The 24737-nt window shown below is 31.0% G+C and overlaps 1 protein-coding gene across 1 annotated transcript in view; it reads left to right on the top strand.

The window, feature by feature from the left end:
* The window catches only part of LOC142318788 (uncharacterized), a 324097-nt gene that overhangs the window by 45842 nt on the left and 253518 nt on the right, over positions 1-24737 (top strand). Inside the window, exons 6-8 of the mRNA XM_075355258.1 lie at positions 14563-14778; positions 19015-19215; positions 23136-23198. Of these exons, the coding sequence (XP_075211373.1) occupies positions 14563-14778; positions 19015-19215; positions 23136-23198 (480 nt within the window). The remainder of the gene's footprint in view (positions 1-14562; positions 14779-19014; positions 19216-23135; positions 23199-24737) is intronic.

Raw genomic sequence — 24737 nt, 5'->3', positions numbered from 1 at the left:
AGATTTAATTAAAGTCAATATAATTAATTATAATAAACTAACGAAGAATGGAATCATGAGATGCTGTTGACAAATTAAACATACTAAAACCCAGACCAAAATAAAGGAAATTTGTATAAATTTTTCGTGTAATATAATCAAGAATTGGTTTATTGAATCAACATTTTAATATTTTACATTTATTTGTTATAATACAAAAAGTGGATTATTTATGTTTATGTTGATTACTTCAAGGAAATGGTCATATCATACCATGGTTTTGCCGCTAGCTGGCTAAAGATAAACAGCACAGTACCAGATTTCCATCTGTAAAAGATGGCAGACTAAGTATGCTTACCTGCAGTGCAGTACACTTAAAGCCATTTTTCTTTCAGTGCATTTCATCTTTACTGTTTATACTGTATATACGGTTTGATTCGTATGCTTGTTTAAATGGCTTAGTTTTCTTATTGTGTACGCTTCAACTGTTGTTAATATTTAGTGTTACTATTCTTTCATTGTAATCATTTGTGATTTTGTCTGTAGTTAATTTTTTGTGTACAGTATTGAAACTTTTGTGAATTTCGAAGCCATGTCATATGAACGTAAGGATTTAAATTTACGTGAAAAATTAGGAGTTATAAAAAATTTGAAACTTTGTAAATGTAGTCTTTGTAAAATGAGAAGCTGCAACAACAATGGGACTTCATTTTCTCATATCATTACAAGCTGCAAGTAATTGGAGGCTGCAGTCGAACATAAAGAGGAAACGTGGTTGTAAGAATGAAATTGTTGAACTTACTTTATGAAAGTGGTTCACTTAGACAGTAACATTAAATGTGTCCATCAGTCGTGGAATCTTAATGATAAAAGCCAAACAATTTGCAGAAAAATTTGGTGATCGTGATTTCAAACCAAATATGGTTGGCTTTCTCCTTGGAAAGAGAGAAACAATATTGTTTACAAGAAATATCATTTGGTGAAAAATTGGATGCTGATCAACCTGCTGGAGACAACTGGAGTAAGAACTGCATTCCTGAGATTTTAAAAAATCCAACCCTGATGATAATCTACAGTTAAGATGAACTAGGGTTGTACTTCAGAGCACTTACCAATTTTTCATTACATTTTTAAAAATATTGACTACTCAGGTGGTAAAAACCAGATAGACTGGGTAACAGTTCTCCTTACTTGCAATATGAGTGAAAGTGATAAAAAAGAACTAATTATAGGCAAATAAAAAATCGTAGATGTTTCCATGACATTTCCTTGCCTTTCTTTCTTTTCCTGTTTAGCCTCCGGTAACTACCGTTCAGATAATACTTCAGAGGATGATATGTATGAGTGTAAATGAAGTGTAGTCTTGTACATTCTCAGTTCGACCATTCCTGAGATGTGTGGTTAATTGAAACCCAACCACCAAAGAACACCGGTATCCACGATCTAGTATTCAAATCCGAGTAAAAATAACTGGCTTTACTAGGATTTGAACGCTAGAACTCTCGACTTCCAAATCACATTTCCTTGCCTGTAAAGTACAATTCAAACAAAGATGCATGGATGATGTCTGATTCGTTTTCTCAGTTCTTGATTAAACAGAATGAATAATTAATCAGTCAGAAAAAAAAAATAGCTTTAATTTTACATAATTGTACAGTTCATACCTCAGTGAGTTATAATATAAAAAGCATCAAATTTTTTTTACAATCGAATACAACGGCTTTAATACAGTCCTTAGATCAGGGAATTGTAAAACCCTGAAAGTTCTGTATAGAAAAAATAGGAGGAGAATGATTATGAATAATTAAACTGATTGATAAAGCTGGATGTGAGAAGACTAAATGATATAGCAAAAAAGATTACACTTGTAGATGCTAGTCATATATTAAGCAAAGCTGCTTCAAAACTGCTTCAGAAAAGCTGGTTTTATTGAATCCGATGACATAGTGCTGATAAATTCAATTGAAGATGTGGGTGACAAAATTAATCAGTGGATCTCTATTGACAAGGACATAACTGTGTGAAATTGTGTCAGAAATGAATGAAGGACTGAAAGAGGATGTTTGGCCGCAAGCACCATCGTTAAAAATTAATAACCAAAACGTATCAGTTCTACGAAAAAATTTGGAATTATGTGTAGGAAGACCAGAACAGTTCTGTGATTTTTTATAAAGTAGAAAATGATGCCTTGGAATGCTATAAAAAAATATACTTCAAAAAAAGATAGGCAGTTTCATGGAATTACAGAATAAATGAAATTTGTTTAGTGTATACATAAGTTACCAATTAATTTTTAATTGTTTTTTCTTAATATATTACATAAAACATTTTTATAAATTTACATTTTACAGTATTCCCCATGTTTTAGTATTTGCATTGTATCGTTTTATAACATCTTTTTTATAATACAGTACTGTATTTAATAGAATTGACTAGAACAAAAACATAAAGATAAAGATAAGTTTTTCTTTTTGTGTTTTCAATATTAGTTTAGTTTGTTTTAGTGTATCATGCATGATATCTAAATTAATGTTGTACCTAATACGTATAGTAATTAAACTGCATACATTATGTTTTACAACCTTTTATCGTAAAATTAGGTTGTATTTGTAAGTGTACAAGAGAATGAATGACCTTCATTGCTTAATTGAATCAGCTCCTTTATTGAATCAGCTCCTTTATTGAATCATTTTTGTTAAACACAAAAACACAAATGTGATTTTCAGAAGCGGCATCTATTGTAATATAAACCACCTAGTACAGAATATTAAGTAAAACATATCTTACCTTAATTTTACCATGAAAGTACTTTTGCAGGATCGTGAATCGGTATTTTAGTTACTTTTAAGATATGTCTTTTAAAATAAGTCTTTTGTACAAGGTCGTTTATATTAATAGAATTTAAAAAATAATATATATAAAATACAAACATACAACACACAAACATGGTTGTGAATGGATAAGAGATCTGTTAATCTTAGTTTATAAAAGCCTTTTATTTTATAACATGAAATTTGTAAATAAATTTTAAAAGTAGTTAAGTTTATTTACAGTTTAATTAAAAAATCTTAAAGGTTTCATTGGAAATAAATAATAGTAAGATGCAAGATTCTCTGCACTGCAACATTTTGAGAAAAATATGTTTTTTTTTTTCATTTATTGATGTGGATTTTTTTTTAATACTTTTCTTTAATTGAGCTGAAAAGATAAAAGTGACAATAGGTTAGGCATGGAAAATTAAACACGTATTCCTAATTGTGTCTTCAGTAAATACAACTATGTTTTTAGGCGAGTGATTGACAGAGTATGGGGCAATCTTTAAGAAAAATTGTAGGAAAGTTTGTTTGGTGGACAAATCCACAAAAATCCTGTTCATTTTGTAGGCTGTGTTTAGGTTTGTAGGTTTTAAGATATCTAATGTAGAACACAAAATTCAGTGTAGAAAAACAAGTTTTTTTGATTTGTAGTTGTACAAGAGCTTTGTTAAATGACTAATAAATGCAGAATATTTACTGATAAAACTTTTGGAGAATTTAATTCTGAGAAATTAATGTAAATACAGCCAATAAAAAGTGTTTAAAAACTTTTAAAAATCTGTTTTTTATTAAGCAAAACAGACAAAAAATAGACAGGAAATTGTATTACTCCTTCTGTAACCTAATAAATAATATTCTTAATATACCAAAACAAAAAATAAAATAAATGGAACGAGAATAACAAACCTAAGTTACAGTAATTGTTCAAAATTCCTTACTCCACAATGTACACAGCACTCTGCCCGATGTAAAATATTTCTGGTGGCTTTCCTTACCTCTGGATAGTTTCATATAAATTCATTAGCATTTTGTATTATAATGAGTAACTCATATGGCCCCAAATGAAGTAATGGCGTTAAGTCAGGAAATCATGGTGGCCAATTGATTGGTCCACCATGACCAACCCTGTTTAAGATATTAGCATTTAAGTAATTTCTAACTACTGAAGACAAATGTTGTGTTGCACCATCATGCTGGAAAATTCTCCAAAAACGACAACAAATTATTTTTCAAGAAATGAATGTGCTTCTCTAGTAAGGTTTTCATTGAAAACAAATGGTCCCAGAATTTTGTCATAAATAATTCACACCAAACATTAATGTAAAATCTATGTTGGAAACTAGTTTTCACAATACCATGTAGGTTGTCTTCGCTCCATAAATGACTATTTTCAGAATTGAAGACTCAGTTTCTCATAAAAATGCCTTCATTAGTAAATAAAAGTGAGTTGACCTTATTATTGTAGTCTGCCGGGGGTAATTTGTTGGCAACAAATTTGAACCTTGTGTAGGTAGAAAGGATAAAGATTTTCTTTCTGTAGGGTGCGCCACACTTTGTTTTTTTGACAAATGAGTGCGATATGAAATTCATCTCGTACTAGTGCCTGGGAGTACACTGAATATGTTGAATTGCATAATGTTCGTCAATAACACTATGATTTACTTGGCGTTGAACAGAAAATGAATGGAAATAATGACCCTTCTGTTTGTAATTGCTGCTGATACATCAAACAATCTTTAAAAAGAATACTTAAATGTTTATTAGGAACAGAAATAATATTATTTTCTGTCTATTTTTTGTCTGTTTTGCTTTTAAAGGTTTTTATTTACTTATTGTTGGCTGTATTTACATTAATTTTCTCAGAATTAAATTCAATACAAGTTTTGTTACTAATTCTTCTGAATTTATTAAAACTATTGTACTACAAACCTAAAAAAAACTTGTTTTTCCAACACTGAATTTTGTGTTTTACGTCAGCTATCTTAAAAACTACTGGAGGTACAGTTCCGGGACCTGTTTTATTCTATTTCCCAGCTCAAATTTCATAAACCACCAAATTTACTACTTAATTTGGGTCCCAAAAATTACAGTAGGGCTTCTTTTTATTAGAAATGCTGAAATCTGGCCAAAATCTTTTGCTATCTGTAACTGGAAAACAAAGTATTTTGATCTTTGTTTATATAAATGTTTTTCATTATTTTCACCAGTAGAAAATGTCCTGAAAGTTTCTCAGTTTCTTTGTGGGACATTCTGTATATGGAGTCTTATTTTGATTTGAACTTTGGTTGCAGGTTAAGTTCACATTTTTGTATGATATATTTTATGTAAATTTCTGTTATTTTGTGTTAACTGTTTGTTAATTAGTTAATAAAGATAGAGAATCTTTTCAGATTGAAAATATAATAAATTCAAAATAGCCTAACTTTGTACTAATAAAAATATGTAAAAAACAAAATTACTACATTTTCACTGAATGCTTTACAGAAAAATTTTAAGTAACTTTAAATTAAAAATAACTTTATAAATATTAATAAAGTTTGTTTTCTTATCTTTTTATATTAATAAATCTAATCTTAAGTAAAGATAATAAGGTAAACTATTCTTTATGATTAATTAAATCTTTAGTTTTAATGGCGAATATTTATTTCCAGTTTAGATTATGAGCAATACATTTATGAGCTAATTTGTCATCATTTATAGCTGTTGTCAGTGGTTTCCTTTGATTATCAACTTTTTGTTACTTTGGTTTATGCTTTTAATAAAGCATCATGTTTTATTTCATGTTTTGACTTAGATATTTTTTAGTTTATGGGTGAGATAAATCTTAACCTTATTCTACTTTTTTTTTTGTCTTCAGTCATTTGACTGGTTTGATGCAGCTCTCCAAGATTCCCTATCTAGTGCTAGTCGTTTCATTTCAGTATACCCTCTACATCCTACATCCCTAACAATTTGTTTTACATATTCCAAACGTGGCCTGCCTACACAATTTTTCCCTTCTACCTGTCCTTCCAAAATTAAAGCGACTATTCCAGGATGCCTTAGTATGTGGCCTATAAGTCTGTCTCTTCTTTTAACTATATTTTTCCAAATGCTTCTTTCTTCATCTATTTGCCGCAATACCTCTTCATTTGTCACTTTATCCACCCATCTGTAGGTAGAAAGGATAAAGATTTTCTTTCTGTAGGGTGCGCCACACTTTGTTTTTTTGACAAATGAGTGCGATATGAAATTCATCTCGTACTAGTGCCTGGGAGTACACTGAATATGTTGAATTGCATAATGTTCGTCAATAACACTATGATTTACTTGGCGTTGAACAGAAAATGAATGGAAATAATGACCCTTCTGTTTGTAATTGCTGCTGATACATCAAACAATCTTTAAAAAGAATACTTAAATGTTTATTAGGAACAGAAATAATATTATTTTCTGTCTATTTTTTGTCTGTTTTGCTTTTAAAGGTTTTTATTTACTTATTGTTGGCTGTATTTACATTAATTTTCTCAGAATTAAATTCAATACAAGTTTTGTTACTAATTCTTCTGAATTTATTAAAACTATTGTACTACAAACCTAAAAAAAACTTGTTTTTCCAACACTGAATTTTGTGTTTTACGTCAGCTATCTTAAAAACTACTGGAGGTACAGTTCCGGGACCTGTTTTATTCTATTTCCCAGCTCAAATTTCATAAACCACCAAATTTACTACTTAATTTGGGTCCCAAAAATTACAGTAGGGCTTCTTTTTATTAGAAATGCTGAAATCTGGCCAAAATCTTTTGCTATCTGTAACTGGAAAACAAAGTATTTTGATCTTTGTTTATATAAATGTTTTTCATTATTTTCACCAGTAGAAAATGTCCTGAAAGTTTCTCAGTTTCTTTGTGGGACATTCTGTATATGGAGTCTTATTTTGATTTGAACTTTGGTTGCAGGTTAAGTTCACATTTTTGTATGATATATTTTATGTAAATTTCTGTTATTTTGTGTTAACTGTTTGTTAATTAGTTAATAAAGATAGAGAATCTTTTCAGATTGAAAATATAATAAATTCAAAATAGCCTAACTTTGTACTAATAAAAATATGTAAAAAACAAAATTACTACATTTTCACTGAATGCTTTACAGAAAAATTTTAAGTAACTTTAAATTAAAAATAACTTTATAAATATTAATAAAGTTTGTTTTCTTATCTTTTTATATTAATAAATCTAATCTTAAGTAAAGATAATAAGGTAAACTATTCTTTATGATTAATTAAATCTTTAGTTTTAATGGCGAATATTTATTTCCAGTTTAGATTATGAGCAATACATTTATGAGCTAATTTGTCATCATTTATAGCTGTTGTCAGTGGTTTCCTTTGATTATCAACTTTTTGTTACTTTGGTTTATGCTTTTAATAAAGCATCATGTTTTATTTCATGTTTTGACTTAGATATTTTTTAGTTTATGGGTGAGATAAATCTTAACCTTATTCTACTTTTTTTTTTGTCTTCAGTCATTTGACTGGTTTGATGCAGCTCTCCAAGATTCCCTATCTAGTGCTAGTCGTTTCATTTCAGTATACCCTCTACATCCTACATCCCTAACAATTTGTTTTACATATTCCAAACGTGGCCTGCCTACACAATTTTTCCCTTCTACCTGTCCTTCCAAAATTAAAGCGACTATTCCAGGATGCCTTAGTATGTGGCCTATAAGTCTGTCTCTTCTTTTAACTATATTTTTCCAAATGCTTCTTTCTTCATCTATTTGCCGCAATACCTCTTCATTTGTCACTTTATCCACCCATCTGATTTTTAACATTCTCCTACAGCACCACATTTCAAAAGCTTCTAATCTTTTCTTCTCAGATATTCCGATTGTCCAAGTTTCACTTCCATATAAAGCTACACTCCAAACATACACTTTCAAAAATCTTTTCCTGACATTTAAATTAATTTTTGATGTAAACAACTTATATTTCTTACTGAAGGCTCGTTTAGCTTGTGCTATTCGGCATTTTATATCGCTCCTGCTTCGTCCATCTTTAGTAATTCTACTTCCCAAATAACAAAATTCTTCTACCTCCATAATCTTTTCTCCTCCTATTTTCACATTCAGTGGTCCATCTTTGTTATTTCTACTACATTTCATTACTTTTGTTTTGTTCTTGTTTATTTTCATGCGATAGTTCTTGCGTAGGACTTCATCTATGCCGTTCATTGTTTCTTCTAAATCCTTTTTATTCTCGGCTAGAATTACTATATCATCAGCAAATCGTAGCATCTGTATCTTTTCACCTTGTACTGTTACTCCGAATCTAAATTGTTCTTTAACATCATTAACTGCTAGTTCCATGTAAAGATTAAAAAGTAACGGAGATAGAGAACATCCTTGTCGGACTCCCTTTCTTATTATGGCTTCTTTCTTATGTTCTTCAATTGCTACTGTTGCTGTTTGGTTCCTGTACATGTTAGCAATTGTTCTTCTATCTCTGTATTTGAACCCTAATTTTTTTAAAATGCTGAACATTTTATTCCAGTCTACGTTATCGAATGCCTTTTCTAGGTCTATAAACGCCAAGTATGTTGGTTTGTTTTTCTTTAATCTTCCTTCTACTATTAATCTGAGGCCTAAAATTGCTTCCCTTGTCCCTATACTTTTACTGAAACCAAATTGGTCTTCTCCTAACACTTCTAAACTAAATTATACTTCGTGCAAAACTCTTAAGTCGGTCCCCTCTTTCATTCCTTTTGCCCAGCCCGTATTCACCCACTATATTTCATTCCTTGCCTTTTCCAATGCTAGCATTCCAATCTCCAACTATTATTAAATTTTCATCTCCTTGTACGTGTTTAATTGCTTCATCAATCTCTTCGTATACACACTCTACCTCATCATCATCATGGGCGCTTGTAGGCATATAGACGTTAACAGTCGTTGTCGGTTTAGGTTTTGATTTTATCCTTATTACAATGATTCTATCGCTATGCGTTTTGAAATACTCTACTCTCTTCCCTATCTTCTTGTTCATTATGAAACCTACTCCTGCCTGCCCATTATTTGAAGCTGAGTTAATTATTCTATAATCACCTGACCAAAAGTAGTTTTCTTCTTCCCACCAAACCTCGCTAATTCCTACTACATCTACATTTAACCTATCCATTACCCTCTTTTCTAACCTACCAACCTTTTTTAAACTTCTAACATTCCATGCTCCGACTCGTAGAATGTTATTTTTTAATTTTCTAGTGACCCCTTCCTTAGTAGTCCCCACCCACGGGGGACTAGTTTACCTCCGGAATATTTTACCAAGGAAGGCGCCTCCATCATTGCTATTTGAAATTTCAGAGAGCTACATTTTCTTGGAAAAAAAGAGCAGCTGTAGTTTACCACTGCTTTCAGCTGCGCAGTACTCAGAGGACTGAGTGATGTTGATATGGCCGTTTAAGTCATTCTGACTCACGCCCCTAACAACTACTGAAAGAGCTGCTGCCCTCTTTCAGGAATCATTCCTTAGTCTGGCTTCTCAACAGATACCTCTCCGATATGGTTGCACCCTCGGTCTATCTACTCTGTATCCCTGAGCACTCAAGCCCCCTCACCAACGGCAAGATCTCATGATTCATAGAGGAGGACTAATCCAATAATTTGTTTAAATATAAAATAATTAATTTTTATAATATTTCAATCCACTGAATATATTAATTAAAATAATTTAATGCATTTCTTCTTAAACTACTAAAATAGTAAGGATAATATATCAAAACAATTATTTTGTAGTCGTGCTTTTGCAACCCCCAATCTGCTATACAGCTAAGTTGTTAAAATAATTACACATAAATTAAGATAAGTTTTTTACACTATCATGATTTTAATGATATAGTCCTTGCTGATTCAGATCTTTGCCGGAAGAATTGATCTCAGGACCTTTAGTTTAAGTCTGTAATGGTAATTATTTATTAAACTGTAATGTAATTAATTATTTATTATTTATTAATAGTAATTATTTATTAAACTGTTGTTGTTTCTGAGAAATTTTGTAAATTAAGCAGTATTTTAACAGCACGATTTTAATTGTTTTAAGTTCACATTTCACACAGTTTTCATAAAATAAACGCCTGATTTTTCCAATCATGGAACTCCATTTAATTCTATATCTCCAGCAATCTTCCTAGAAAGACTTCTCTATCACTGTTCTTTTTTCTAGTCTTCGTTTACACAAATTAACCATTTTTTTTCTTATCCATTCTTTTCGGATTGCACAGAATCAAGCAGAATGGAGGGTGGCCATGTGAAAACCTGCCAGTGGGCAGAACACTTATTATTATTTAAGTATTTCTCTAAATGTAGTACAAAAAAGAATATTATAGTTTTAAAGCTATTTAATATCCTGTAACTTTGACTTTCAATAATGAATCACAAATGAAATGAAATGAAATATTTTTTGTCTTACAAGTGTTCAATGTGAGCACCTGTTGTATCCAACCGATAGGAGAGTTCATTCCATACTTAAACCAGCATGTCTGGAGTAAAGAAGTGACAGCTGCTTCTATCTTGTGCTTCAGATTGGGTAGATCCTGTACAGAGTTATACCAATGAGGAGTCGCATCACCTTCTTGTTTCATAGAATTCTGTGGTTTGTTTACAGTTGAGGAAAGAGCCATGTATATAGCATATTTACATAAGCGACTAATTCCTTTTAGGCTTGCTTCAGTTATAAAAATAGCCTGTATACTTAAGGTTGGGGTATTATTTCGTAGAAAACATTTAATTTTGGGGAGTCCCTTTCACATTGTTAGAGTGAAAGGGATTTATGACCCCAGATGTGGATAGATATAATGTGGGTTAATTTTCCCACTAAGATGAAATGTTGACTGATCACTAAACACAATCTGATCAAGAAAGTTGTCATCTTATGCTGCAACATTTTGATTCTGTGCTAGGTACAGAATAATTGGTAGACTTCAAAACATGTAACAGCTGTAAACAGTATGGACATACATGTTAGGGTTTCCTTAAGAGATTCCACATTGTCATCACTGGCATTGATAGTTCGTGGCTGGCCTTCCTAACAAACTTTAGAACTATGCAGGAAAGACTCCCTCCCTGTAACGTTCAACATTTTCTTCAGACATCCTCGGTTGCCTCTATTATACTATTCTCTTTACACAGATATGCGAGGTGTGTGAGAAAAGTAATGAGACTGACTTTTTACTTACCAAAGTTTTTATTTTTTTCAAACAGCAATATTATCCCCTTCAAATTAGTTCCCTTGGGCAGCTATACACCGGCAGAGTCGTTGTTCCCACTCCTGGTAGAGGCGCTGGAAGGCTTCAACTGGTCAGTCACAGTCTTTTGAATGTTCTCCAGAGTTCCAAAATGACGTCCTTTTAAGAGGTTTCAATTTCGGGAAAAGGAAAATGTCACAAGACCTCAAATCAGGTGAATTGGGGGGTTGAGGAATCATAGGAATGCGTTTTGAGGTCAATAATTACCTGATGGAAATGGCCTTGTGACACGGAGCATTGTCATGATGAAGCATCCACTTGTCTGCATTGTCTGATCTCATGCGAATCACTCTTTTCCTGAGCCTTTCAAGGATACGTTTGTAAAACACTTGGTTGACAGTTTGTCCTGGAGGAACAAATTCTTTATGCATGATACCCCTACTGTCAAAAACCAAATCAGCATGGTTTTGATCTTTGATTTGCTCATTCGACATTTTTGCAGTCAAGGAGATGACAGAGTGTGCCACTCTTCGCTTTACCACTTTGTTTCAGGATCGTACTCAAATATTTAGGATTCATCACCTGTGATCACATGATTGAAGAATTCTTGGTCATTGTCAGTCCTCTCAAGAAGATCAACGCACACGTTTCTTCGATTGCCCTTCTGTTCCGTTGTGAGGTTTTTCAGCACCAATTTCGCATGTCCAAATCGTCTGTCAAAATTTTATGTACAATGAAAGTGTTTAAATTTAACTGTTCACTCATCAATTTAACTGTTCATCAGATTTTGAAGTTGAAGGTCTCCCTGAGCGAGATTGATCTTTAACGTGTTCTCGGCCTTCCAAAAATGATTTGTACCAGCGGAAAACTTGTGCTCTTGATAAGCGATGTTCCCCATAGTCCTGTGTCAACCTTTTAAAGGTCACACTCGCAGATTCCCAAAGTTTAACAAAAAAATTGATTGCACAACGTTGCTCTACATTCTGATGCTTTATTTTCATAATGCACAACAAAAACACAACTTCACTGGTGGCGCTGTCAAAAATAATGTGTTGCCTGAACGGAGTTGAAACTAGTACTGAGTATGTGGAAGGGATTAACAAACCGGTCTAGCACAGACAGGTAGACACAGCGTTGCCAGAGGTAACGTTGCATCGTTACATTTTCACCCTGGATTGTTACTCTGGATCTAAATTGTTCTTTTATCATCATTAACCTGCTAGTTCTATATAAAGATTAAAAAGTAATGGGGATAGAAAACATCCTTGTCAGACTTCCTTTTTTATTATGGCTTCTTTCTTATGCTCTTTGGATATTACTGTTGCAGTTTGGTTCCTGTAAATTTCAGTAATTGTTCTGTATACTTGAACCTTAAATTTTTTAAAAAGCTGAACATTTTATTTCTGTGTATGTTATGAAATGCCTTTTCTAAGTATATAAATACCATGTATGTTGGTTTGCTTTTTTCTCTAATCTTTCTTCTACTATTAATCTGAGCGCTAAAATTGCTTCCCTTGTCCCTATACTTTTCCTAAAATCAAATTGGTCTTCTCCTAACACTTCTTCCACTCTCCTCTCAATTTTTCTCTACAGAATTCTAGTTAAGATTTTTAATGAATGGGTAGTTAAGCTAGATGTTCTGTATTCTTCACATTTATCTGCTCCTGCTTTCTTTGGTATCATGACAATAACACTTTTCTGAAGTCTGATGGAACTTCCCCTTTTTTGTAAATATTTCCAGTTTGTATAATCTATCTATCGCTTCCTCACCTGCAATGTGCAGCAATTCTGCAGATATCCTGTCTATCCCAGAAGGCTTTCTACCATTCAAATCTTTTAATGTTCTCTTAAATTTAGATCTCAGTGTTTTATCTCCCTTTTCATCCTCTTCGACCTCCTCATCTTCCTCTGTAACACCAGTTTCTAATTCATTTCCTCCGTAATACTCTTCAGTACATTCCACCTACCTATCAACCTTTTCTTCCGTATTATAAACTGGTGTACCATATTTGTTTAACACATTATTAGATTTTAATTTAGGTACCACAGAATTCTCTTTTTCCTGTATGCTCCATTTATTTTACCAATGATCATTTCTCTTTCTACTTCTGAGCACCTTTTTTTTATCCATTCTTCTTTTGGTAATTTGCACTTCCTGTTTATAGTATTTCTTAATTGTTGATAGTTACTTTTACCTTTTTCATCACTAGCATTCTTGTACTTTCTATGTTCATCCATCAACTCCAATATATTCTTTGATATCCAAGATTTCTATCAGTTCTCTTTGTTCCGACTAAGTTCGCTTCTACTGATTTAAGAATTTCCTTTTTAACATTCTCCCATTCTTCTTCTATATTTTCTACCACACATTTTTTACTAAGACCTCCTGTAATGTTCTCCTCGAAAATCTTTTTTTCTCCTCTTCCTCAAGTTTCTCCAAATTCCACCAACTCATCTGACACCTTTTCTTCAGGTTTTTAAGCCTCAATCTACATTTCAACAAGAAATGTTATTATTTATACTTTCTACAAGAAAGTATATCTCCAGAAAGTGCTGTTGTAATTAAGTAATATTATTATTCTCTTGATCTAATAATCAGTGTATAAGTGTATGATTTATATATTCCAATGGTTTATAAATTAAAAAAGAAATTAGGTATTTGAAAGAAATTGAGACCTTTTTCCAGAATGTGTATATTAACTTTGTTGTGAGGATACATTGTGTACCATTATTTTTACTTTGCAAAACCTGTATTTGCAGTTTATAACAGGCTATTAACGACTTACTTTTGCTCCAAGATGTAAAATAAAATTATTGCAGAGTTATTATTGAGACTAAAATTCTTAAGCTTGGTAATTTAATTGTTAGAAGAAAATATTTAAAAGTTTTGTAATGTATATATAATAAAGTATATGAAATTTATAGGTGCATAATATCTATGGAATTAGTTGAACATTTTTAAGGAAAATGCATACAACAAACAGATATCCACAATTGTTATTCTTTTATAATTATCCAAAAAAATGATAAAAAATTCAAGATCATTAAAAAATAATTATGTTTATGAAATAATAAAAAAAAAAAAATGATAAAAAACAAATTTAAAGTTATCCAAAGCAAGATTTAAAATTAAAAAATAACGTTGTTTAACATTTTTAGATATAAATAAATATGTAAAATAATTGGACAACTATGAAAAATCTTTATCTTAAGTGGTGATATTCAAACATTTTTAAATATGAAAAAAACAATTAATAAAATGTTAATTGTTGTTACCAATAGCTTAAATGCTCACCTTTACCTGCAGAAATATTCTGTTAACATCCCATGTAAGCTGATGGATCTGGTTGGAGCAAATGTCGGTCATGCATGAAGTACATGATAACCATTGAGCATGATAAATTGATAGGCTTATTTTTTATAGTATAATTATTTCCTTATGCTAAACATAAAAGTAACATAGTTTTCCATAAAACATTTATTTTTTCTGTTTTCGGTACAACATTTATTGTTGTACTCATATTTATTTGTTTTTTTTTTTGTTTAAGGTAGCAACACAGCCTAAGGAAAATAAAGTGGTGACAATATTAAAAGAAAAGTTAAAAGATGTGAAAATTGTTCCTGATAAGTGTGGTGGATGTAGCGGGGTTTTAAAAGTGATTTTACCTCAGTTAAATGAATTAAAGAAACGTGTGAATTCGGGATTGTGTGAATTACATCAGAAAAGTAACAGTAACAAAAACTGCAACAGGTTGAATATGCAAGTAAGAAATAAAAAAAACAATCTGTACATATATATATATATATTTTTTTTTTTGTGTAGTATGAAATTGTTTACAATCATAGTGAAATTTCCAGCACCTCATGAAAATTTGTTTGATGTTGTAGGTCAGGTAATATATAGCTTTGATAAGAAACTAGAAAGATAAGAAAGTAGTTCTAATAAACTAAGGAGTGAAAGAATTTCAAAAAGGAATCTGTATTGACTGTATTGTTTTTAGGCTTATGTTTAGAGGCAGTTAAAAAAAATTGTTTCTTCAAAATTTCTGATTGAGACTTTTTGAAGTCTCTACCAAATTAAAAACCCTGAATATTGTAACATGTAAATTTTTCACATATGCTGCATTATATGTTGATAAATACAGAATGAGCGAAAAGTTACACAGCTCTGAATTCATTAATCCACTGAAATGTGAAATGACATCGATGATCTGGCAACTGACCTGGATTATGCAGGAGGCAGCTTGATGTTGATTTCTGAGGGGAAGCATGGGGGTTGTGAAGGCACAGACTGTCCAAGAGAAATAATGATGTTATTGTCATTAAAAGAAAATTTTGGAGATATTGCAATTTTGCAGGATGTCTGAATTTAGGATAGATATGAATAGATGTGCTCGTAAGTTAAAAAAGCTGATAAAAGACTATGAAGAATGAGATGTTTAAATACTATGTGGAAAGTCTTCCTCTTTCAAGTAGAGATGACCATTTGTTGTGGAAGATCATGAAGTGGCTTCATCAGCCTGCACTTTCATTTCCACCTTTAAGGATGCAGACGGATGAGCACATAGTGACTATCAGAAGGCAGAACTGTTTGCTGAACATCTAACTAATTTTAAGATTTTTTGGCCAAATGTAATGGGGAGAACAGATAATAGAGAGATTTATGACTTCTTGAACAGCCCAATTCCTCTGTGACTACCTTTATGGGGTTTCACATGTACAGATGGTCTCAAGTGATCAGGAAAATAGGATGCTTAAACAAAGCTCCTGGGTTTGACTTAATAACTAATAAGATACTGTTTATTTTGCCATTTAGGGCCATAAAATATATAATACCTCTTCAAAGACGCATTTCCCATCAGAATGGATTTGTCTTTCAATTCCTCTTGTCTTTCAGTAAATATTTTACTATGTTTTATTAGAGACAAACCCAGATGCAGTATCACACAGATGATGCATCTGTAAATGCATATTTACAGATATGTAAACACAGATTGGTGCGCTTTTGTTGTAAATGACAGGGAACTTATGTGTTTGGTCTACCTGGCATTAGCAGCAGATTCCACTGCTAAAGATGCATGTAGCCAACCATCTTTAACCACTTGAGTTACAACTACTGATTTCATTAATTCCATTAAAACGTACACTTCAAAGAAGGTGGCAAGGTGACTGGACTGTTACAGCAAATAATAAACTCAGACACCTCAAAGATGTGGTGTTACCATGGGACTCTTCATGCAGAGAGTTCACAGAGAGAAACTGGTCCTGTGCTGATTGCGATTAGGACATACCAGAGCTACTCACAGATTGCTGTTGTCAGCAGAGAGCAAACCACTATGCATCCGATGTGACTGCCTCTTGACTATGCACCACATCCTTGTGGACTGCTTATGTTGTGGCAGCCTTACAACATAAGCCTTACAACATATTTAAATTCGAATTTAAATGACCAAGGGACCTACAGCGCATCCTAGGAAATGAAAGGAATCTACTAGATCAGGTATTGTTACTTCTAAGAAGAATTAATATACTTAATAAGATTTAACGTGTCTTAAATTTTGATATTATTTTGTTATTTTCATTACAAATATTATCCTAATTTTTGCATTTCTTTTACTATTTCAATTTTATTCCTATTATTATCTTAGTTTTCATCATAGTTTTAACCCTATTTTACTAATATTTTAATATCTGAGAAGGAGCTTCTTGTTATTATTTTGTTCCGAACGATGATAAAGTGAAAGCATTTTTCAGGACTTTATTTGGACTGCCATCTACCGCGAAAAAGTCATGTGATGGAGAAGAAAAGGCAATTAAATATTAAGCTTATGTGGTTAAACTGGTTACTAAGAAGGAGATCCATGTTATTGTTTTGTAACTGTTGTTGAATAAGGCATTTTTAAATCCAGTATGGACCTACAGGATACACCTTTGGAGTACGATTAGCAATAGCAATATCAACATCATCCAAAGGTCCCAGAACAAAGTGCTGAGAAACACATCGAAGGTGCCATGGTTTGTGAAAAATAAGGAGATGCATGATTACTTAGGGATGCCATTTATTCATGAAGAGATTCACCGGTTAAGCCCAAAGTATTTACTTAAGCTTAACTTACATGAAAATCATCTGGCTGTTAACCTACTGGATAACAGTGAGGATGTGCGATAACTGAAAAGATTGTATGTATTGGATCTTAAAGCTGTTGTGCACGGTAAATATTGTCCTTTTCTTTGTTCTATTGAAATTTAACTGTTATGTTGATCATTTAATCTTTTTTCTCTGTTCATTACTTGATCTATATATACTGTTTTAAAGATTTTGTGTGTATTTTTAGTTATGTTTTATTTTTGTACTTTAAACGGTATTATACTTTGTTCAGACTTTTATTGTATTATCTTGGAAGGTATCACTGGATATCTCTCTTTCATATCATTATTGTTATCACAGTTTTGTTATTTGAGAAACTAACTGTAAAAAAAAGTTATGATTAAATTAATACATGCAAATCTCCCAGAAAGACTCTCAAAGGTATCGGCCAAAAGCTGTAAAGCAAGTGGAATTATTAATGTAAATAAAAAGAAATTATAAGAAATTTTATTTACTTTTTTAAGCTGTTAAAATAGTGTCAAGATTTAGTTAAAAATATCATTTAATTCTAAATTAAAAAGATTGAAGTGGAATATGATTGAAGGTGGGATCATGTTAGAATTACAAAAAGACTGGAAGGTGGCGCGAAGACTCTATGTCCACCATTTAGTTGAATTCACATTTACTTTGAAAATTCTACGTACAAACTATCTATCTTTTTAAATTGTGTAAAGAGGAAAGTACATTTTTTTAATGACTGTTGCCTTTTTGTAGCAGATTTTTAAAATTCATTTTTCAAAATCCTGGTGTTGATTATTAATCTGGATTTAATCCCACTTTTTATATTTTTGAACTTGAAATTTAATAACCATTAACCATAAACCATAAATTAAAAAAAAAAGCAATGTAAAGAAAATATGATGTATGGTATCTATTACTTTTTAGTATGCTATAAGAAGTCGGTTTTATTTTTTGAAAGTTTGTTAATTTTATCTTTATTTGGAACATAGATCTACAGAATAATATTAGAATGAACAAAAGCTATTCACAAGAAACAAAAGATACATAACCTGCTTTCTTAGTAAAATAAGAAAGGGTGTAAGGAAATTATAAGTAATTATTACTGAGTGTAAGTTAATCTTATCTAAAATGGGAAATATTTATTTTTTTATGAAATTTTCTAATTTTTTTGACGTTTTGCTAGAAAATTTTTAGGATTTCAGAATGATTTCAAATTGCATATAATATGCTGCTATTACTCTTCATTAAATAAATGAGACCTCATAAATAAAAAATATCTTCAAAGATCTCTATGGCTGTTTAATTTTTCATTTAAAAATTCTTCTCTATTGCTATCTTTAAAAAGATTTTATTAGGATTATCAGAAAACCTTCCTCTACAAGAAATGTTTATCTAGGGGTAGATTAACCTCTGCCTTTTTTTACCACCAAAATTTTATGTACTATCACTCTCTTTAAAAGGATGCTGATAAACAAGTTTTCTTTTACACAAAGACTGAAAAAACAGCTTATGAATAAAATAATAGGGAATAATACATAAGAATTATGTATTTTTACAATAGATTTGTATTTTGATTGTAAAAAAATCATCTGTTAAGGAATTAGTTATAATAAATGTTAATTAATACTGAAGTAAAGACAAGAAAATAAACAGGAAATAACACAATATAGTAGAAATAATTTTCTGTATTAAAGAGAAAAAAAACACATTTTACTATCTGAAGATTCTAGTTGAAATTCACAAGGTTATATATATACGTAACTTCATTTTTCAGTGTATTGGTCACTGAGGTGTTTCAAATATTTCAGAATGGTAAGATTGTAAGATGTGCTGCATTTTGCCTTGCTCAGGATTGTGGATTTTTATTTTATATATAAATTAATTATTACAGATTCAGTACCGTATGGAAGAATTACTTACTGAAATCATAGATTGTCTGTCAGTGATTATTAACAGTGTTGATGCAATGGGTCAAGCGTATGATGGTGCCTGCAAAACTCATCATGTGCCACTTGATAGTAGAACAGAATCCCATTTTATTCCCTTTATATCTGCGAACTCAGATACAGTTGAAGAGATTTTTGTGGGCAAGGTATGTTATTCACATTACATGTAATAATTCTGTTCCTTGTAGTGTAATTGATTTCAGATGTATTGTACTACAGGATCAAATTTCAACTGATTAATAATTCATCAATTTAAGAAAGAAGTGACTTATTTCCATAAAAAAAAGTTATGGGAATAATTGTAATTTGTTACACTGAAATTTTGTCACAACTGGTCTTTAGTGAAAATATTAAGGTGTATTAGGTAGGAAATACCCAACGTATTTCTTTGGTTGCATGTAAGCTAAAATACTACTGTTTCCTATCTTGTTATTATCACTGCAATGTTGCAGAATTGAAAATTACAGATTGTTACATTAATTTTGATAATTACAAATCTCACAGCTATACGTTAATAACTATGGCCATAGTGGAAACATTGTAATGTGGTGTTTGTTACAGTGCTTGATTCAGTGGCTTTTTTAAATCTTAAGTTTTGCCTACTTTTCATTGTTTATTTTATTACAAATTATGCTTCGTAATTTCTCTTTTAGAATTTTCAAATGTTGTTTTAAAAAAAATATTTTTTGTATGTTTTTTAAAAAGGCAGATCAGCTTTGTTTGGTTATTACATTCTCTGGCATGGTCTTCTGACATTATTATTACAAACTCTTATTCATTTTTATGATACTCGTTTTCATTCAGATTCTTTTTAATGAGTTTGAGTAAAAATTAATGCCTTTTTTAATTGTGATGGTAGAAGAAAATTAATAGAAAATTACTCTGTTAGTAACTAAAAATTTAGTTGTTGCATGCACTGCAACACCAATGACAATAATATTCCAGACTTTTTGATGTACAAGATTAAATAAACTACGTTTTTACTGTAAATTTAATATGACGGTTAATCAAATATAAACCTGATTTTTATATTCATGGCTTGCATAAGAACATGAGTGGGCTGGTGTGGAGGGATATTGGTGGAGATATGTGAAGGGGATGACTGTTCCAGCTGCCTTGGCATGACCTGTATATTACCATTTCAGAGCAAGACATTCCATCATTGGTTGCACAATGTATTATCATGAAGTTTCTCATGAATGAGGGCATCAAACCTTCCAAAACTTTTACTAGGAATCAAACTGTCCAAACGTTTTACTAGGGAATCGAACCTTTTAAAACTGCGTGGACAGTTGAGGAGGATATATTGTTGTCACATATCTATCCAACACTGCCACTAGGCCAATAGATTTAAGAAGGGCGTGAAGCTATAGCAAATGTGTTTTAATAGGTGTTTAAGGACAATTGTAATGGATGGCAACATTCGAAAGATCTGTGATACCTCATTGAAGACTATCAACATTTTACAGTTGCTGAAATTGCTTCAGAAGTAAATAAAGTCATGGAAGTTCCCATTCCATTTTCACAAAGTACTTTGGTTTCTGCAAAGTCTGTACTAAGTGAGTTCCAAGACATTTGATCAAAATCAGAAATAGGCTCAACGAGAAATTTTCCAAAGGCTTTCCTGAATTGGTTTCAATAAGAGGGAAATGATTTCCTTTGTCAAATAGTCACATGTGATAAGACACGATCATTTCTGCACTTCCAAGTCAAAATTGACAAGTATGGAATAGTGTAAGAGCGTAGATCCTTGTCTTTTAAAGATGTTTTCTAGAGTCTGTCAGCTGGAAATGTCCTCACAACTGTCTTTTGGGATTGGAAAGACATATTGCTCATCGATTTTTTCCTGGAATGTTGTACTGTGCTGCATATTTACTGCTAGGCTTAGAAAAAGTAGAAGCCATCTATAGGAACAAAAAAAGGGCTGTCAGCCAATCAGAAATGTGATTCTCCTTCATAATAATGTCAGGCTTCACTCAACCATTAGCACTTGGGATAAATTGGACATAATTTACTAAGAAACCTTTTAAAATATTCCATACAGTCCAGATTTATTCCTCTCAGATTTAGCGTTGTTTGTACCATTGACAAAGGACTGGGAGGACATCTATTCCAGAGTGACAATGAAGTAGAGGAGTTTGTGTACACAGTCGGCTCGTGCCAAGTGCTCAAACTTGTGAAGAAGGGAATCACAAGCTTATTGGGGAAAATGTGTAGTATTTAAGGAAGATATGTGGAAAAGCAATAAATAAGTTTTGTATTTTTATTTTGTATTAAAAAAACTAAAGCTTGGTTCATATTTGTCTGATCCTTGTACAATATGGTGCAATTTATATATATTCAAATGTTTTAGTGTTTATATTACTTTAATTGCATGTAAACAGAACAAAATGTGTAAAATAACTGGAAAAATATAATCCATAATTTGAAGGATTGTAGTTAATAAATGCCTTATTAAAATTTAGAACTTTTAACTAAAATTTGATTGTTAATTATTATATGCAAGATAAAAATAATTTTTTTTTTTTTAATCTACATGCCTTAAAAATATTCTTGTGATTCTGTCACTAATAAGGCTAGAGAAAAAAACCATTTAATTGCATTTACATTTTGCTGTTTTATCAGATTTTTGATTAGTTAGTGATTAGTTAGATTTTTGAACATGCAGCTAAACATAAATGTAGTTCAACAAAAAAGATGAAATGAGTGAAATAAAATGACTTGAGTGAACGTTAGGATGTATAAATGCAGTCAATAACAACATTACTGATTTAAACCAATATTACTGACCCACAATCTCTGCAACTGTAATGAACAAAACATTATTATGATTAAAGTTTTTGATCTTGTTGCTGGTTCTACACTGATTTCTTTTGGGTCATGTGACTATATTATTAGATGACTTTTTTGAAAGTGTTGGAACCTTACCAGTGGGTCATAAGCAAATTGTTTTTATACTTTTTGTTTAGTGGATATATGAATCCTCCAGTTGGGAAAAAATAACAATAGACATTACTCTAAATCATTATTAGGAACTTTATTTTGCTCATTCTTTTCAAATGAACTTCCCTACTTTCCCGCAGAAAATTAAATCTTCTTTGTATGCTAATGACAATACAGAATTAAAAGAACTGGGGATCTTAAACTCTTAATACTGACAATTTTACTCAGCAACTAAAAAAGTCATTTTCAGTCAATAAACTAGTTTTAAATAAATCAAGAACCAAATGACTATCATAGAGGCTTTTTTCTCAGGTTTTTGTTTAACTATAGACATTTCCATACAATAGATGTCTGTTCCCAGCAATGTACACAATTCTGCAGTTTAATTGAATTAATAAATGGACTGTATATAAGAATATCAAAACAATACTCAAATTTAGATAGCTTGTTTTGCTTTGACCATTTTCAGTAATCTTGACTTATTTATAATCTATAGAAAAGTCGTGAATTTTTAATTATTATTATGGTAATATTAATGTAGTTATAATTAAATTAATAATATATAATTTAAAAATTATAAGTAATAATACAAATTTTTGATTCTACATCTTACATTCTTGTTCAAATTTGTCAACTTCTCCAGCAGAGGTGGTAAGCATTTGTCTTTATTAGAAGTTCTTGGATTTGAATTTTTTAAGTTATGTTGTAACTTGGTATTATTTATATCCAAGAGCAGTACATATTGTGCTTCCATATGCATGTTTTGAGCATATGTAGAGATTTATCACTTGATTAAAGAAGTTTAATATTTGCAGTGTCAGGATTTATTTATTTTTGCAGTGTTTTAGATGTAAAATAAATGTAGCGAAAAATTAGTTTGAAATTTTCTTAATATTGCACCAACTTAATAAATTGTTCTTTTCATGAACTAATTAATTGTTCAACATTTATTAAAAAAAAATTATTTTATATCTCTCAGTTTATTAATTTATTTGATTGTTCATTTAACTTAGCACTTATAATAATATATCTCTACATCATATTAAATATTAGTTATAATTTATGTATTTATTACTATTTTATTTAATTATGAAAAAATATGATTTAATTATTTACTTTACAGCCATGTGAGTCATCTACTACAACATCATCTGTACGAAATGATATGAAACAACTTTTGAATGAGGTATGCTAATTCAGTAGCTCTTATGTAATGTAGTCATATCAACAAATATGTGAAAACTTGATTAGCAATTTACCTGTGCTATTCAAGAACAATGATATATCATGAGCACTATTCACTAGTTTATAATGCATACTGCCATGTATAATTTTATTTTTTATGATTACAACAGTCTGCAAGTTTTATCTGTGTATAAATAAGTTGTCAGCTTGAAGACTTTTAAAGTCTTCAAGCTTTATATTTTATTATAGTTTTTTTATATTTTTCTATAGTTTATTATACAAAAAGCACTGTCGATGTGTACTAGGTCTAGATTGGGAAGTGGATAGGGCAGGATTGATGGATTATATCTGATTAAACTTTTGGATATGCGTTTGTCTGGTGCTCAAAGATCTTTTTTTATATTCAAAAGAAAATATTGAAAAAATTAACATTACTTTACTTTCCCTACTGAATAGAGGGAAAATATGTAGAATATATATGTACGAGTTTCGTTCCAAAAGTAAGGTACTGATTTTCCTGTACCAACATGTATTGTATTTTCCTGTTTGGCAATATAGCATCTCACTGATGTATATTGGTGTGTAGGTAATAATCTTGGTTGTGCATCCATACTTGTTTCGTCTGGATTTGTTGGGTCAATCGTCAGCTGAACTGCTGTTACTTGTGCATGGTTGTGATTTATAAATTGATTATGTTTGCAATGTAGTAAAATATTGAACGTGATTTTTTTTATAATTTTCTGTGAAATTTTACAAATCTGCTACAGAAACTTCTAATTTATTAACCAGTGTTTATGGAGATGCTACGCTAGAATTGTGGATTTTAAGTTAACACAAGCTTTCAAAGGGGGTGAGAAATTTTGAAGAAGAATCATTCTAGAAGATCAATTTCTTCAAGTGATTAAAATGTGGACGTGGTGCAAGTTTGTGATCATGAAAGAATGCTGATTGTCAGGATGATTATAGAAAAAAGAGGTTTCAATTAAAATGCAGTTGACAGAGTTCTACCTGACAGTTTATATGTGTGAAAAATTTGTGCAAACCAAGTGCCAAAACACTTGTCTGTGGAACAAAAAGCGAATTGCTTGAAAATTTGTTATAATTTGCTGACAAGAAAAAATTTAAGCCACATTTATGAATAAATAGTAACAGGAGATAAATCATGGGTATTCAAGTACAATAACCAGGCAAAATGGCCAAAAAAAGATTTCTTCTGATCTGAATAAAGCATACATAAGCAGATTCAGTATGAAAAAGATGTTCATTTTTTTTTCTAATAACTATTTTTCAAAAGAATTTGTACCCTCAGAACTGAGAGTTAATCACATCTTCTACAAAGATTCTTGAAACAATTTTGAAAATGGGTCCATGAGTCCAAAAGAACATTGAACAGCAATAGCTGCTACATCACAATAACCTGCCAGATCCAAGTTGAATGGCTATCATTCTGTGACTGTGAAAACATACAAAAAGTTGTAATCAATGAGCTAAATAAAGAGCAAACTTTTGAAACCTCTACGATTTGTAGAAAAAATATTGG

Source organism: Lycorma delicatula, chromosome 2 (assembly GCF_047948215.1).
Source record: "Lycorma delicatula isolate Av1 chromosome 2, ASM4794821v1, whole genome shotgun sequence".
Lineage (NCBI taxonomy): Eukaryota > Metazoa > Arthropoda > Insecta > Hemiptera > Fulgoridae > Lycorma > Lycorma delicatula.
This window is presented reverse-complemented; position numbering and strand designations above follow the sequence as displayed.